Below are 13,614 nucleotides of genomic sequence, written 5' to 3'. Positions count from 1 at the left end.
GGCTCTTGTTGCTTTTTAGGGAAGTTGTGGCGTTCTGTTTGGGGAAAAGAGCAGCGGCGTGGTTCTCCCCTGTGTTTTGTGTGTCATGTCTGGGGGGCGGGGGGCTGACATCCTTAAGGCGCTTCAGCAGCAGGATGTTTAACCGCCATGCGGCGTTCCTCTGATCTCAGTGACAGGAAGGACCACATGCATGGGGATCCTGACCCGCAGCAGCGTCTGTGTGTTCATCTGAACTCGGGCAGTAAGTGAGGCTGCGCTGATGTGATTAGGAGATTAAAGTGAGACAATGGCTGCGGCGTGGCGAGCGTTCATATGGAGTCAGGACGGGGCTCTGGGGGATTAACAGAAGCTTCATCACAAACTGCTGCTTCCTTCCACCCACCGTCTGAAGCTGCTTCTCAAAGATGTGTCTCTGCAGCATTGATTGGCAAATTAGAGCTGTTCAGAGAAATGCATGCTGGGAAACTTATAAATGGGGTGAATGGGACTGTTATTGTAAAGCGCTTTGGGCCTCCAGGGATGGTGCTGTACAAGTACACGCCATTTACCATTTAGCATGAATCTACAGCTTTGTCCTCACAACACAGCTGTCATGTGTCAGAGTACAGGAGGAGAGTGCACGTGCATGTGCACGGCTCGGATGAGAGCTAAACGCCATCAGAGTCCAGAATGTTTGTCAGCAGATCCGACTACTGTCACACCAACCGTGGTGCTGAAAGACTTCCATGTGTCGCCATTGGCCATCCCAGCACTCCTGGGGCCAGAGGTGGGGTTTAGAGTAAGACACGCCCACCAAGGAGACCCCTCAGACACAACCTGGAGCAGTTCGTGTTGCTGAACCTTCTCAACTGTTATTCCTTCATGTGTGGGTAGATCCGAGTTTGGACTGAAGACCACAGGACCGGGCTTCACAGGTGCAGAGGAGAGGTTCAAACACCTTAAACCCTCAAAGGAAATGTGCTGAGCCTGGAGGCTGCTGGGAAATGACCCCAGACAGAGACAAACACAGGAAACGGGGCTTCAACCAAAAGATGACGTTTTCTTTGTGAAAGAGCTTCACATCTAAGAAAAGGCAGCAAAGCGCAGCAGTTCAGAGGCACGGCTCTGTCTAAGATCCGATCTTTATAATCAGATTAAGTCTGGGTGCTGCTGGGGGGGGGGGGGGGGGGGGGGGGGCAGACAAGTTGGTCATTTTGAGTTTTAAAGCTTGTTGTGATGAATTCCTGCATCTCCTGACGGTGTGAGCTGTGAGGCCTCTGACTGCAGCAGATTTGGGTCCACATCTAGATCCAAACAGACCACAAAGCTGCAGGACCTGCTGCCTGAGAGAAGAAATAAAAACGCACAACCGTGACTTTTGCAGGGTTTGGAGTCCAGGAGAAGCCAGGCTTCAGCTGTCACTGAGGAACAGCAGAGATGAGCAGCAGGTGCAGCCGCCGGCTCCGAGGTCGTCGGCGCGTCTCCTGGAACCAGAGGTCATTAAAGCCGTTGCTGTTTGCTGGTGACAAAGTCAGAACCAAACCCTCAGGCTGTGTACTTTCCACTGTCTGCATGTGGTTGAGCTGAGGGGTTCTGGAGTCTCCTTTATGATCCAAACTTTACAGATCCAAATCCTTCACGTTCTTCTCCTGTCTGAAGAGCAGACATTTCTCCCTCAGAGACGGACTCATTAGTCATGTTTGGATGTTCTGGGGTCTCAGATGTGTGTCGGTGCTCCGGTCTGCCTGCAGGTGGTGCTGTGGGGCAGGAGCAGAGAGGAGTTGCACCACAGGATCTGCTCCCAGCAGCCCATCAGGGGCTGGGAGGGCCAGGCTGCACACCTGTACGGAGAGGTCCTTCATTCCTCCTTGGTGTCTCTGTGGGACCGGCACACTCAGGTTAGACGCCAGATGAGGTCAGGAGCTCATCTTCTCGTCTCATCGTCTGCGGTGAAGGACATTTAGAACATGAAGCTGTCTGAGAGGCAGATGAGGCAGAACGTGAAGAAAAGATGTTATGTTTGTGTCATCAGGAGACCAGGGAACTCTTCCTGGTTCTGTTCCCCTTCCATCTGCTGATTCTGGCCCTGGACCACTCCAGACGGGACTTCGCCTATCAGGTTCTTTTGTCTGTATTTCATTTAGAAACTCCTCCAGCCGAGAGAAGAAGGTTTGCATGTGTGAAGGCTGATCAACTGTAACATGCGAGTCTAAAGAACACCAAATCTTTTTAGAGTCATCTCTAACATCTCACTGATTCAGCGTCTATGAGCTGAACTTGAGGCGGTTGCAGGTCAGGAGCTGCAAACAGGCTGGCATGTGCAGCAGTGGGTTGTGGGTAAAAACTGAAGTCTGGTTAAAGAACCATGAGCTGTGACACACGAAGATGTTTCCTCCCCTGGATGGACAGTGAGCTGCACTCAGGAACTCGTAATAGTCCAATCCCCCAATGCAAATGTTGAGGGCCAAGCAGAGAGGCTTTGGGTCCCTCTTTTTTGGTCATTGGTTTGACCCAAACGTGGACTTGAACCCACTAGTTTCAAAGCAGTCGCTCCCCCACTAGGCCACTGGGCCAGTTTGGCTCTTGGAAGTAAAATGTAGTTTGAATCAAGTTCCTTTGAGTGGCCTCCTGTGGGAGGATGGAGAAACCATCTCTGTTGGAGAGTTTCTGAGCTGAAACTCAGACTCGGTCCAGAATCAGGGTTGGTCTGATCAGTTCTTCTTCGCAGGGCATTCTTCCTCTTTCTGGACTTTCTGTGAAGGCAGAACCAGACACATCCTATTCCCCACACGGGTTCGAGATCAGCGGTGAGTCCTTCAGGGTCAGCTCAGCGGGACGTCCTGAGCTGCACTAACTGCTGTCCACCTCTTCCATCAAGGTCCAATGATGGAGTCGAAGGTGTTCGTCTGCGCCAGCGCTGCAGACCTGCAGAGGTGGCTGCAGCTCATCGAAGACAGGAGATGCAGGTCCACGAAGCAGCCCAGCGGCCCGTCCCACTGCGCTCTGTCCTACCTCGTAAGGACCAACACCTCCTGCAGGAAACGGTGTCTCTGACCTGCTGCTAACACCTGCTGTCCCACCAGCTGCCGTGTGATGAACCCTGGAAAAGAGAAGAGCTGAAGAAATACTTACTGCACGCTCCCATCTGGCAGTGGGAGGGTTCACCCATCCAGCACATGGGGGAGCTGGTGTGCATGTCTGAGGTTCACATCACCAACTCCAGGCAGGCAAGAGCCCCCCCTGCAGTCCTCTTCTGAAACCCAAACCGATGCTTTTCTCATGAGCGCTTCAGAACCAGAACTGCATGAATCCTATTTCTGAAGAAAGTTTTTTTACATGGACATTACCCACAACTCAGCCGAGCAATCACTGTGCTCTAAAACAAAAACAGAAAGAAAATCAATTTTGCTTCATGAAAGGAAATACAGTTGGGTTTAATGAACTTGAATCAATCCCGTTTTGAGAGCAGCGGTTTTCCTCTGAGCTCAAACTTTATCGCCTTCGACCTCTGAACAGATTCTGCCGAACTCCTCACTCAAACGTGTTTTTCAGGGACGTCAGGAGAGGTTGCTGGTTCTCTTTCCTCAAGATCTGCTCCTGCTTTCTGTTGACAGCAAGCGGCTGAATGTGAAATATGAGGTAAGATGACAGACAGTTCTGCTCCTCATCCTCTGGTCTGGGTCCAAACGGTCTAGACTGAGGGTTCTGTCTTTAACAGCGGACCTGCTGTCTGCATAAACTGAAGCTTCTCAGTCATTAGATTTCCTTCGTTCTTCACCGAGGACCAAAGAAAGTTCACCTTTTCCTAAAACATCCTCCTTTGTATGAAACAGGGCCGGTTAGCCAGACGCAGCGTCAGAGCCGTGGAGCGCTCCGCCCTGCTCGGGCGGCTGGAGTTCGAGCTCACGGGTATGCTGCACTCACACAGGACATCCACACATTTCTACATTTGGACTGACGATGTCCTTGTGACCCTTGTGCTATCCTAGGTTCTTTAACATTGGGAGTTGGGTCATCTAGACCCACTAGACAGAGCTCTGAACTTTTTTTCTTCAATGATTTGTGATCTTCACTGGTGTCCATGGATTACATGAAATCTTTCCACCTTTATCCACCTTTGTCATGGTAGGGAGAACACATCTATGGAAGGGAGGGGTCATAGGATAGCACAAGGGTTAAGTCCAGTTGTTCTGAGTTCTGTGTAGCTTTAGAGTGCAAAGCTGCTCTCATGAAGCTGCCATGGATGTTTTTGTTGTAGGTGAACTATTGGAGCCCCTGCTGGTCTCCTGCTCCCACCTGGAGGACTATGAGGACTGGATGTTCCATCTGCAGCAGGTTGGACTGTTTCCTGTTTGTAGAACTCTGAGACTGTGTGAAACCGTGTCACAAAACCAAAAAGTGAAGCTGAAGAGAACCGCTAGCTTTTAACATAAAACGTTTATTCGCTACATAACGTTTATTCAAAAAAAGTAATAAAAAAAATAAAAAAGGGAAGAAAAAAAAGGGCCTCATATCTAAAATCAAAGGTTGGACATTTAGAATGACGGAAGACGGTCATCGTGTTCAGGTAGAAACTTAGAATGCAGCACAGATTGGGCTAAGGCAGCTGGATGCAACAGGGTGCAGCCGGATGCAGCTGCAGGATGCAGCTGAATGCTGCAGGATGCAGCTGGATGCAGCTTGATGCTGCAGGATGCTGTTGGATGCAGCAGGATGCTGTTGGATGCAGCTGGATGCTGCAGCTGGATGCAGCTGAATGCTGCAAGATGGAGCTAGATGCAGCTAGATGCAGCTGGATGCAGCTGGATGCTGCAGGATGCTGCAGCTGGATGCAGCTGAATGCTGCAAGATGGAGCTAGATGCAGCTAGATGCAGCTGGATGCAGCTGGATGCAGCTGGATGCTGCAGGATGCTGTTGGATGCAGCAGGATGCAGCTGGATGCAGCTGGATGCTGCAGGATGTTGTTGGATGCAGCAGGATGCAGCTGGATGCAGCTGGATGCTGCAGGATGCTGTTGGATGCAGCTGGATGCAGCTGAATGCTGCAGGATGCTGCAGCTAGATGCAGCTGGATGCAGCTGGATGCTGCAGGATGCTGTTGGATGCTGCAGGATGGAGCTGTGCATTCATTCAGGTGTTCAGATAATCTTAAACGCATCGTTGTCTGTCATTTATTGACATTTTTCTTGTGTTTAATTTTTACTCCTTCTTCCATCTTACTTTGAAAAAACTTCCTGTTGTAAAATCTAGGGCTGAAACCTGAAGGTTTGGTGTTTTGGGGCCTGATTCTTCGTCCCTTCTGAAACTCTTTGGAGCAGCAGCTTTTAGATCCATCCTTTACAGACACTGAGCGGTCAGCGTCCATGAATGTAGGAGATCCTTACAGGGTTCTGTGTGAGGAAAAGGGTTTGATGGAACTGGCCTGACTTCTGCCTCAGGATGAAACCTCGTCCTGAAAGCTCTTCAGTGCGTCTCTATGCTGAAGATGCTGTGCCTTTGTGGACTCGGACTCAAACCTGAACCGAGTTGTCTCTGCAGAAATGTTCTTCTGTCTTTGTTCCGCAGCTAGACAGGAGCGGCCACCTTACTCTGAATCTCAATCCTCATCCGATTGTTCCGAAGCTCCAGGGACGGCGGGCAGATTCCCGTCAACGGATGCAGCTGACTGCGCAGACGAACCACTCCAGATTACCCTGAGATTATACTCTCTGATTGGTGAGGGAGTGAGTGGCAGAACCACCCCAGATTATAATCTCTGATGTGTGATGACAGAGCATGGGAACCAGATCAGATTTCTCTGAGATTATAATCCCTGAGAACCGTATGTTGATGTTTGTCAGTAAACATAATAAATAAAGACGCTGTCATTTTCCGCTCAGAAAAAAAAATTGGATTCTGTTTATTTCAGTACAGTAGAACACAAGTTTCCCTTTATTGTATATTTTTTATTCAGTATAAAATACGGTTGTAAAAGTAAACGAACCCCCCATCTCTTCTTGGAGGATCAAATCCATGAGCATCAGGGTGTGAGGAACATAAATAACTATGTAAAGAGGCTCAGTTACACTGAGTGGGACCTCAGTTAGGGGGGGGGGCAGTATCTTTAGTCTGTTTGGCTCCTGAAAGTGGGAGAAAGCTTTAAAACGATCTGCAGTGGAGTCTTCCTCACAAAGGTTTCTTTGGTTGGTTCAGGAAAAAAAATCCAATTTCAGATTAAATTAAATATGTTTTAAGTCAGACACCATAAAAAGTCTAAACATGTGGCTAAAAATACGTTTTTTTAAGTATGAAAAGAGGTTAGCAGATAAATAAAAGGACAGTGCATCGGTTGGGGACTATTTTCAGCGATCTGGTTTGTATTTACAGCAGCGGGGTGGGGGGTGGGGGGTCTTTTCTTTGTTATTTCTTTCTTAGTTCAGTCTAAACTAAAGAGTTCAGCACTTCTATCAGATGCAAACCCCCCAAAAAACATTACAGGCTGTTCAAAGGCAGCGGTTTGTACTGGGGGGGGGGGGGGGGGGGGGGGGGTGTTAGTCATCTAGAGTCACTTTTCCATTGGAAGACCTGAAAGAACACAAAGTCTTCATCGATCACAGACGTCCAGCTCTGCAGACGACGCCACAGATCAGTTCAGAGTTCTCCGTCGAGCTTCATGATCTTCTGCCTCTGAGAAAGCAGGAACCACAAAACCGTGGGACCGAGCTGAGAACAGGCACGGGGGGGGGGTTGTTTGACCATCGACTGTATGACAGAACTGGACTGACAGACGACAGCCATAGAAAATGGTTTATTCCGCCTCCAACCATACGGATGCCGCCATGTTGGAGCCAGATGTTGTCAGTAAGCAGCAATCTGACTTTAGAATGGGCTACATGAAATCTGTCAATCAAACGTTTTGGCTAGAGGTGGGGGCCAGCATGCTTCACCTACTCTTATCGAGGGCTCTGATTGGTTAGTTTATTACTTTAAAACTTGAACTACAGAAAAATGTTTAAAAATTGAGGATTATTAGGAAGATGTAAAAAAAAGCCAGAGTGGTTCTTCTGACCAACAGAATGACTGAGGAACAGCTGTTTATTTCTCTGTAGAAGTCGGTGGGATTTTGGCTTCCTGGAGCCACTTCCTGTTTGGAAAGCCATGGGGGAGGGGCCACTCAGTCCAGTTCTCAGATACAGTCAATACGTGTGACTTGCTCCAGTCAAAGCTGCACATGTGCAGTAAAGGTTTTTCTATACTCTGCAATCTCTAATAACAGTAGTTTTATCAGCTTTTGTGACGACTCTTCCAAGCAGCATGCTAACATTAGCGTGTCCCAATGTCAGTCTGCTCATCGTTCTGCAGACCGGGGGGGGGGGGGATGCATCCTCCAATCAGACGCTCTAAAGACTCAGAAGTTTCTGAATCCAGAAGGAACCAGCAGCAGAAATCTCAATTTTTCAGAAGACTTTGAGCTTAAAATGTTTGATCCAAAAAGCAGTGTTTGCATTCAAAGAGTGTTTATGAAAATCTGATGCACTTTAGCCTCTGCGCTCCACATATGGACCCCCCCCACCACCACCACCAGCGGCAGGTGAGCCGTCCTCAGTCCTCCACCCTCAGTTTCTGTGTGACACATTTGATGCGGATATTCTCCCGCAGGTTGCGCAGGCGTGCGCTGCGGCTTGTGATTTCCTCCACGTAGGTTTTGGGGAACCAGCCACGCTCCCCGTCTGACAGGCGGATGCCCTCCACCCAGCCTGGGAAACCCAACAGACACCAGACGCTCACACGGTTGGTCAGATTTGCTGAGGTTCGGATGAAGGCTCTTACCGTCACTCGTTATTATCTTGGCGTGAAGGATGTCTGCTTTTTCCAGCGTTAGCTCGTCGTGCTCCTGAGCTTGATAACTTTTGATGCACTGAACCTGCGATATATCTGCAGAGAAAGGAAGACGGTGAGGGTTGAGCCGGGTCTGAAGGGTCTGCAGCTTCTCAGCAGCTCACCGTCGTTCTCTGTGGCCTGCTCAATGTCCTCCAGTGGGTTTGACGGGAACATTGCTGTGATCCACCTCTGCTTCCCGCTCCTGAACAGAGGAGCAACAAGGCCCGTTATGGACAGAGAAGCATCCCAGGTGAGCCACGTGACAGACGGATGCTGCTCACTCAGTGTGGGACTTGAGCAGGATCTGATGTTTGAGCTGCTGGCCTTCACACAGCTGCAGGTGGAAGATGAAGCCTGAGATGCCCTGCAGCTTCTGACTCAGATCCTTCACCTTCAGCTCTCCAATCTTGGCATGGACAAACACCATGAACTTCCACGTTCTGCAAAGGAAAGAAAGAGAAGGGATGTAGATTCCTGCATTGAGCTGACTGAAGCGTTGGCGCCCCGAGCAGCCGGGACACGGATGCTTTCCTGCCAGCAGCAGTCAGAGAAGAAACGTCTAAATGTGGGTTTTTACATCCTGCATCTTTCAGTCTCATCAATGTTTGGTTCAGACTGAAAGCAGCATTTCAGGCCCCCAAAGCAACATGGGAACTGAAACCAAAGAAATTAAAAGCAGAACGATGGAAACAAAGGTTTGGAGCTTTGAGGCATTGGAACCTTTTTGGACCAACACTGACTGTCAAAATCAAAAAGACTTTTGCAAACAGCAGCAGATTGGAAACGTTTTTTCTGATTCTTCAGCCTCTGGTCCAATGATCATTAGAAATAAGTGTCCATGGAAACGTGTTGAGAACTCCGCCTACAATGTTATTCAAACAGCAACTAAAGATGAGATGAAAATGCTGTTTGTTCCATTTGCAGGAAACAAGTTTTTGTCTGCAGTAGTTCTCACAGTGACGCACATCAGCATCAACTGCAAACCCAGGCCCTTCAAAGGTTCATCTGAACATTGTTCTTCTGCTCTCAGTGAGGATTTCCTCCACCATGAAGCATCGTGAACTTGGTGAAGGTGTTTGCTAAAGGCCTGAAACGGAAAACCCGCCGGAGGCCCGACCTGCTCTCCAGCACCACTCACTCTTTCCTCCGGGACAGCAGCAGGCAGTCGTTGAACAAGTGGAGGTACACTGGCTTGGTGGGCAGCTTGAGCTTTGATCCAGAGATGCTCATCATCGGAGTGTCCACCTCAAGAAGTTCCCCGTGTTTCACCAGCCAGCGGGACTGAGAGATGAGCGGAAAAATCTGCAGCAGAAGGAGGGATGATGAAAAAAAACTGCTTCAGCTTGGAGCCAAAGCCCTCAAACTGGACGCACTTTGCCTTCAAAGTGAATCTTCTTGTTGAGGTGGATGAGCTCCTCCATCCTCTTCATGGACTGCACGCTGGAGTTGCACTCTCTGATGATCTGAGCAGCACAACATGGTTATTTCTGCAGACAACCGTCCTCCTACTGTCACAGAAGCGGATCGGCACCTTTTTTAGCTCGTTGAAGGCTTTGGTGGCGGTGTCTTCATCTCGTGATCCTGGAGCCGTTCGCTTCAAGATGTTCTGGGAAACAAAGCAACTTTAGTCACATGCTGGCAGGAGAGAGGCACAAAGCTGATCCCAACATGAGCGCTGTCTAACGAGGAACACGTTGCACCTCCACCAGCATCTTCAGCCGTGTGATCCTCTGAAACGGGAGGATCAGAAAAGAGGTCAGAGGGAGTCTTTGGCACACGGCGTCCTCCTCCAGGCGGGCCAGGATGCCCGGGAATCGAGGGTTTTCCTGCCTGAGAGGACAGAGGACAGGAACAAGTTGCAGAGTCTGAAGGTGGTTAGCAGCTAAGGAGCTTCGTGGAAGCTGCAGTTCAAGCAACAACTCACAGCAGCCGCTGGTACGTCTGCTCCTGATAAGCCTGGTTGGTTACGTAAGGCAGGTAGACTCTTCGCAGAGCAGTGCAGTGGTCCAGCACAATGTCACAAACATCAAAACGGAGAATGTCCTCCTCCAGCCGGCGCTCCAGGTCCAGCAGAAACCTGGAGAGAGAGGACAATCCGCTCAGAGGAGGTCTGATGCAAGAGGAGGTACAGAAGAGGGGAAAATGTGCAGCTCTTCACCTCTCACTGACGTCTTTGACTTCAGGGAGTTTGGAGAAGAGCCACTGCTTCTCCTGAGCTCCGAGACACTCGGCCAGCTCCTGGGACAGCATGAAGTGGTCCACTGCGATGGTCAAGCTACGGATGTAGGACGCCTCTGACGTCACCAGCTCAAACTTTGCCTGAGGGCAAGAAGGTGGAGTTTGAACCTCGTGCAGCGCTCCAGCAGAGAACGTCCAGGATGAAGAGCCGTCATCTTACCCACCTCCTGTAATTTCCTCTCCTCCTTGCTGAAGTGGTCCAGCTGGCCGCTGGTCCGGACGTCTGGTATATCCTGCCACAGCGCAAAAGCAGAACCTCTTGAGGAGCGAAAGGAGCTGGACGGAGACAGATTTGATGGAGACTGGGTCCCATCGGACCCGTCGTCCCTCAGGCCCTCCTCCTCTGTGCTGGGCTCCTTCCCCTGCTGTCTCTGGATCTCTCTGTTGATGGCAACGTCACTGTATTCCTGGTACAGGATCGCTGCAAAACCCAGACGCCAAAACAGGTTAAGTCCAGAAAAACCACAGAGGGTGGAGATCTGACAGAAGCAGAGACGCACAGCTGGGCAGGAACCGCGAGAGCCGGTTTGAGCCCAAAACCGGAGCGACGCCGCCCAAGTCCTCCTCCGTGGATTTCTTCCTCATCCTGGGGAGGGACAGTCAAAGGATCTTAGAACATGTCTGTCTCCATGAGAGGAGGTACTCCTGATCGCCTCCTCATTACCCGAGCTTTGTGCTCCACCGATGAGCACCGTCACTGCTGGGCAGGGGGGGCGCCTGTCCAACAGGACTGTGGGGGCCGCTGTCACCAGAGCCTCCGGAGCCGCGGTGTCTGTGGTTGGACTTATCTGTAGAAGAGCCAAAGCAGATGGAGGATCAGTGCCGCCAGACGGAAGCTTCTCTGCTGCTTTACTGATGACGATGGAAGCCCAAAAACCAAACTCTGGGATGCTACCAGCCATGTGACACGCTACACACGTGTTCTTGAAGGCATGTTTAGCATTTGGTGTTCAGACTGGACTGTCGTTCCCTGATACTAACGCATGGACCTACAGTCTTGGTGTGAAACGTCATAAATCGGTGTAAATCTGGTGAATCTTTTCTTTCTCAGCTCTTCTCCGATAAATGAGACTTGGTGTTATAGAATTCCAGCCAGACACAAACCGCAATTAAGAATTTCTCGTTCTTGATCAATTTTCAAATAGTTGGCACTTCCGTGAATCAACAGGGACGCCATCCGTGCATCACTAACAGATCAGAGTCCCTGATTGGTCAAAGTTCAGCTGGTTTAACCTTTAACAGGCGTTTGGACGTCGAGCCAGAAAACAGACATGAAACGCAGCTGTTTTAACGCTCAAGCTCCAAACATGTTTACATGGAGTTTTCCAGTGAAGTGGTCACATCGAGGCGTGTGGCGGAGGGCGGTGTGAGCGTAGCTTTAGGGATCTGACTTACAGTCGGGGTTGGGGCTCTGCCGGTCCCTGGAAGCCACCCGAGCCGACAGTGACTTCCCCAGCTTCAGAGTAAAGGAGCTTTTCCTTTGAGAAAGCTGCAGTCTGGAAATCAGCTCTGAAGCGGAGAAGCGCCGCCGCTCTTGGTCTCCATGACGACAGCGTGTCAGAAAGCTCCCTCCTGAGGGGACGGATGCCTCCACGCATCTGCGGTCCTCCTCGGCTCCTGGATCAGAGTCCTCTATGATCCGCAACGGCTCTTCAGGGACGTCGAAAATATCCTCCTGACTGAGGTCTGCGGCACCGTCTGTGGATGGGGGGGTGAAGGGGGTCTCCAGGGACGATAATCCACTCAGGTCCTCCTCCAGGAAAGAAGCAAAGGGTCCAGGAAAGATGTAGTCGGCCTCCAGAACCGGGCTGCTGAGGGACTCGTCACTCAGGCTGTCTGGAGAATAAACCTGCATTTTTCGCCCTGGAGAGAAGAAAACCTGAAGTTAACAGAAGAAGTCAGCCTGAAAGCCCGGCTGTTCCATCTACTCACGCATGGACTTCTCCTTGATGGACCCCTGGGAGCTTCTTCTCTGAGGAAGGCTGTCTGGACCTGGAAACCCCGGGCTTTCAGGAGAGGATGGGGAGCACGGTGCCTGAGCTTCCCAGCCGTACAGAGAGGACAGGGGCAGAGGCAGAGGAAGGCTGAGAGCCGCGTGGAGCGGGCGACAAACGGTCGTGACCGTTCGATGCGGCTCTGCCTGCTCCTGTGGGAACGTCCTGCTGGGATTTTTGTGTTGGAGCTCATCCTTGGTACCTCCAGGAGGGGGGGGCCTCGTGTCGTGTTCACTGGCTGTCCTGTGGCGGCCCTTCTGCATGTCATTCAGCTCAATCCGAGTCTGACTGAAGCCTCTCAGAGGCACAGAGTGAGACATGCATTCAGCGTCAGAGATCACGCTTGACCTCTGCGGACCAAAACACGGTAGTCTGGGGGTCACCGATGGCTGCAGCTCGATAAAAGCCAACGTCTCCTGCTGGCACACGGCAACGTGCCTGTGGAGGAGAGGCCTGCCCTCCCTGGAGTCACTGGGCGCCTGGGGCTCTCCTGAGCGCGGGATCCACATGCTGGGACGTTCTCCTCTGCAGCCAAAAGCATGAAGGTGGGGCTGGAAATCAGGAAAGCTTGATAATCCATACCCGGGGAACATGGCTGAACGGGCTCATGGGAGCTGCAGCAGAGAAAAGAAAGCAAACGTTTGATGCGGACATGCTGGGGCAGCAGCTCTGTGAAGTAAACTGTTGAAAGAGCACAAAGGAGGCAAAACAATTTAAACAAAAAAACCTCCAGGGTTTCCTTCTTCCCCACTTTTAGAAAACAAACTCAAACAAAAGTGACTACGGGTTGGTTTGATCCAGACGGAGGGTTTCTTCTGTCCTGCAGATGCTCTTCCAGAGAAACTCATGTTCATTCTGCTCCAACATCAGAGTCATCTGGTTCCCTCACCTGGATGTAGAAAAAACTGCCTGGCATAACATCTAAGAAACCCGCCAACGTGAAAACTGGCTTGAAGAATTACACTCACTTTCACTTTTCAGTCCACAAACAAACCTGCCCTGCTAGTGGTCATCATCCCCACAAACGGATCAACAGAAGGCAGCCAAGCCCAGGAATAATGTGGATGCAGTTCATGAAAGATGATGGAGGACACCCCCCCTCCATGGTATGTGTTACTGGTAGCCATTACCAGGGAATCCCACCAATGGCTCCAAACATCTGGACTGAGGCAAAGCCATGGCTCTCGGCTGCAGACGCAAACGTTCACCACAAAAAGTAGGATCCGACATCCCTGAGAAAAAGGTCACTGTAGCTGCAAGCCAAGGACCAGATGGAGCGCCATGAGCCACAGCTGCAGGGTGAAGGAAGATCTGCATTGAAGTTTGGAATGGAGGTCCAAAGGTGAAGGTGAACCAGAAGCGCTTCAGCAGGTGAAGGAGTTGGTCTACGACATCTTCTGAGCTGACGGACTCTTGGAGATGAAACCCCGCGCTGAGCAGACATCACTACGGATGTGTGAAGGGCTTGTCAAACACCCATTTGAAGTGTGCTGAGCTGTTTCCTGCTCTAATTAAAGGCCTCTACATCACATTCAGCCCCTGT

The 13,614-nt window shown here is 50.7% G+C and overlaps 2 protein-coding genes across 4 annotated transcripts in view; one reads left to right on the top strand and one right to left on the bottom strand.

The window, feature by feature from the left end:
- The window catches only part of LOC101168915, a 7,192-nt gene extending 1,325 nt beyond the window's left edge, over nt 1-5,867 (top strand). The window contains exons 2-11 of one of the 2 annotated variants that reach the window (XM_004084422.4): nt 1,364-1,475; nt 1,731-1,877; nt 2,012-2,098; nt 2,708-2,786; nt 2,858-2,994; nt 3,063-3,206; nt 3,532-3,618; nt 3,813-3,888; nt 4,238-4,314; nt 5,549-5,867. In XM_004084422.4, coding sequence (XP_004084470.1) covers nt 1,364-1,475; nt 1,731-1,877; nt 2,012-2,098; nt 2,708-2,786; nt 2,858-2,994; nt 3,063-3,206; nt 3,532-3,618; nt 3,813-3,888; nt 4,238-4,314; nt 5,549-5,572 — 970 coding nt within the window. In that variant the 3' untranslated portion in view covers nt 5,573-5,867. Of the gene's footprint in view, nt 1-1,363; nt 1,476-1,730; nt 1,878-2,011; nt 2,099-2,707; nt 2,787-2,857; nt 2,995-3,062; nt 3,207-3,531; nt 3,619-3,812; nt 3,889-4,237; nt 4,315-5,544 lie in introns of both variants that reach the window. The other variant, XM_011492660.3, reaches the window with a different exon arrangement.
- Nucleotides 5,868-7,040: 1,173 nt separating this feature from the next.
- The window catches only part of arhgef19 (Rho guanine nucleotide exchange factor 19), a 15,610-nt gene continuing 9,036 nt past the window's right edge, over nt 7,041-13,614 (bottom strand). For both annotated transcript variants that reach the window (XM_004084425.4, XM_020699815.2), the window contains exons 2-16: nt 12,010-12,685; nt 11,473-11,940; nt 10,742-10,865; nt 10,578-10,663; nt 10,242-10,498; nt 9,998-10,158; nt 9,764-9,916; nt 9,540-9,669; nt 9,371-9,445; nt 9,213-9,302; nt 8,978-9,141; nt 8,121-8,279; nt 7,962-8,041; nt 7,789-7,893; nt 7,041-7,715 (exon numbers count right to left, since the gene is read on the bottom strand). In XM_004084425.4, coding sequence (XP_004084473.2) covers nt 7,561-7,715; nt 7,789-7,893; nt 7,962-8,041; nt 8,121-8,279; nt 8,978-9,141; nt 9,213-9,302; nt 9,371-9,445; nt 9,540-9,669; nt 9,764-9,916; nt 9,998-10,158; nt 10,242-10,498; nt 10,578-10,663; nt 10,742-10,865; nt 11,473-11,940; nt 12,010-12,664 — 2,862 coding nt within the window. In that variant the 5' untranslated portion in view covers nt 12,665-12,685 and the 3' untranslated portion in view covers nt 7,041-7,560. The remainder of the gene's footprint in view (nt 7,716-7,788; nt 7,894-7,961; nt 8,042-8,120; nt 8,280-8,977; nt 9,142-9,212; nt 9,303-9,370; nt 9,446-9,539; nt 9,670-9,763; nt 9,917-9,997; nt 10,159-10,241; nt 10,499-10,577; nt 10,664-10,741; nt 10,866-11,472; nt 11,941-12,009; nt 12,686-13,614) is intronic.

The sequence above is a fragment of the Oryzias latipes genome, chromosome 7 (genome assembly GCF_002234675.1).
Source record: "Oryzias latipes chromosome 7, ASM223467v1".
NCBI lineage: Eukaryota > Metazoa > Chordata > Actinopteri > Beloniformes > Adrianichthyidae > Oryzias > Oryzias latipes.
The sequence above is the reverse complement of the archived record's forward strand: the minus strand, read 5'-3'. Positions and strand labels throughout refer to the sequence as shown.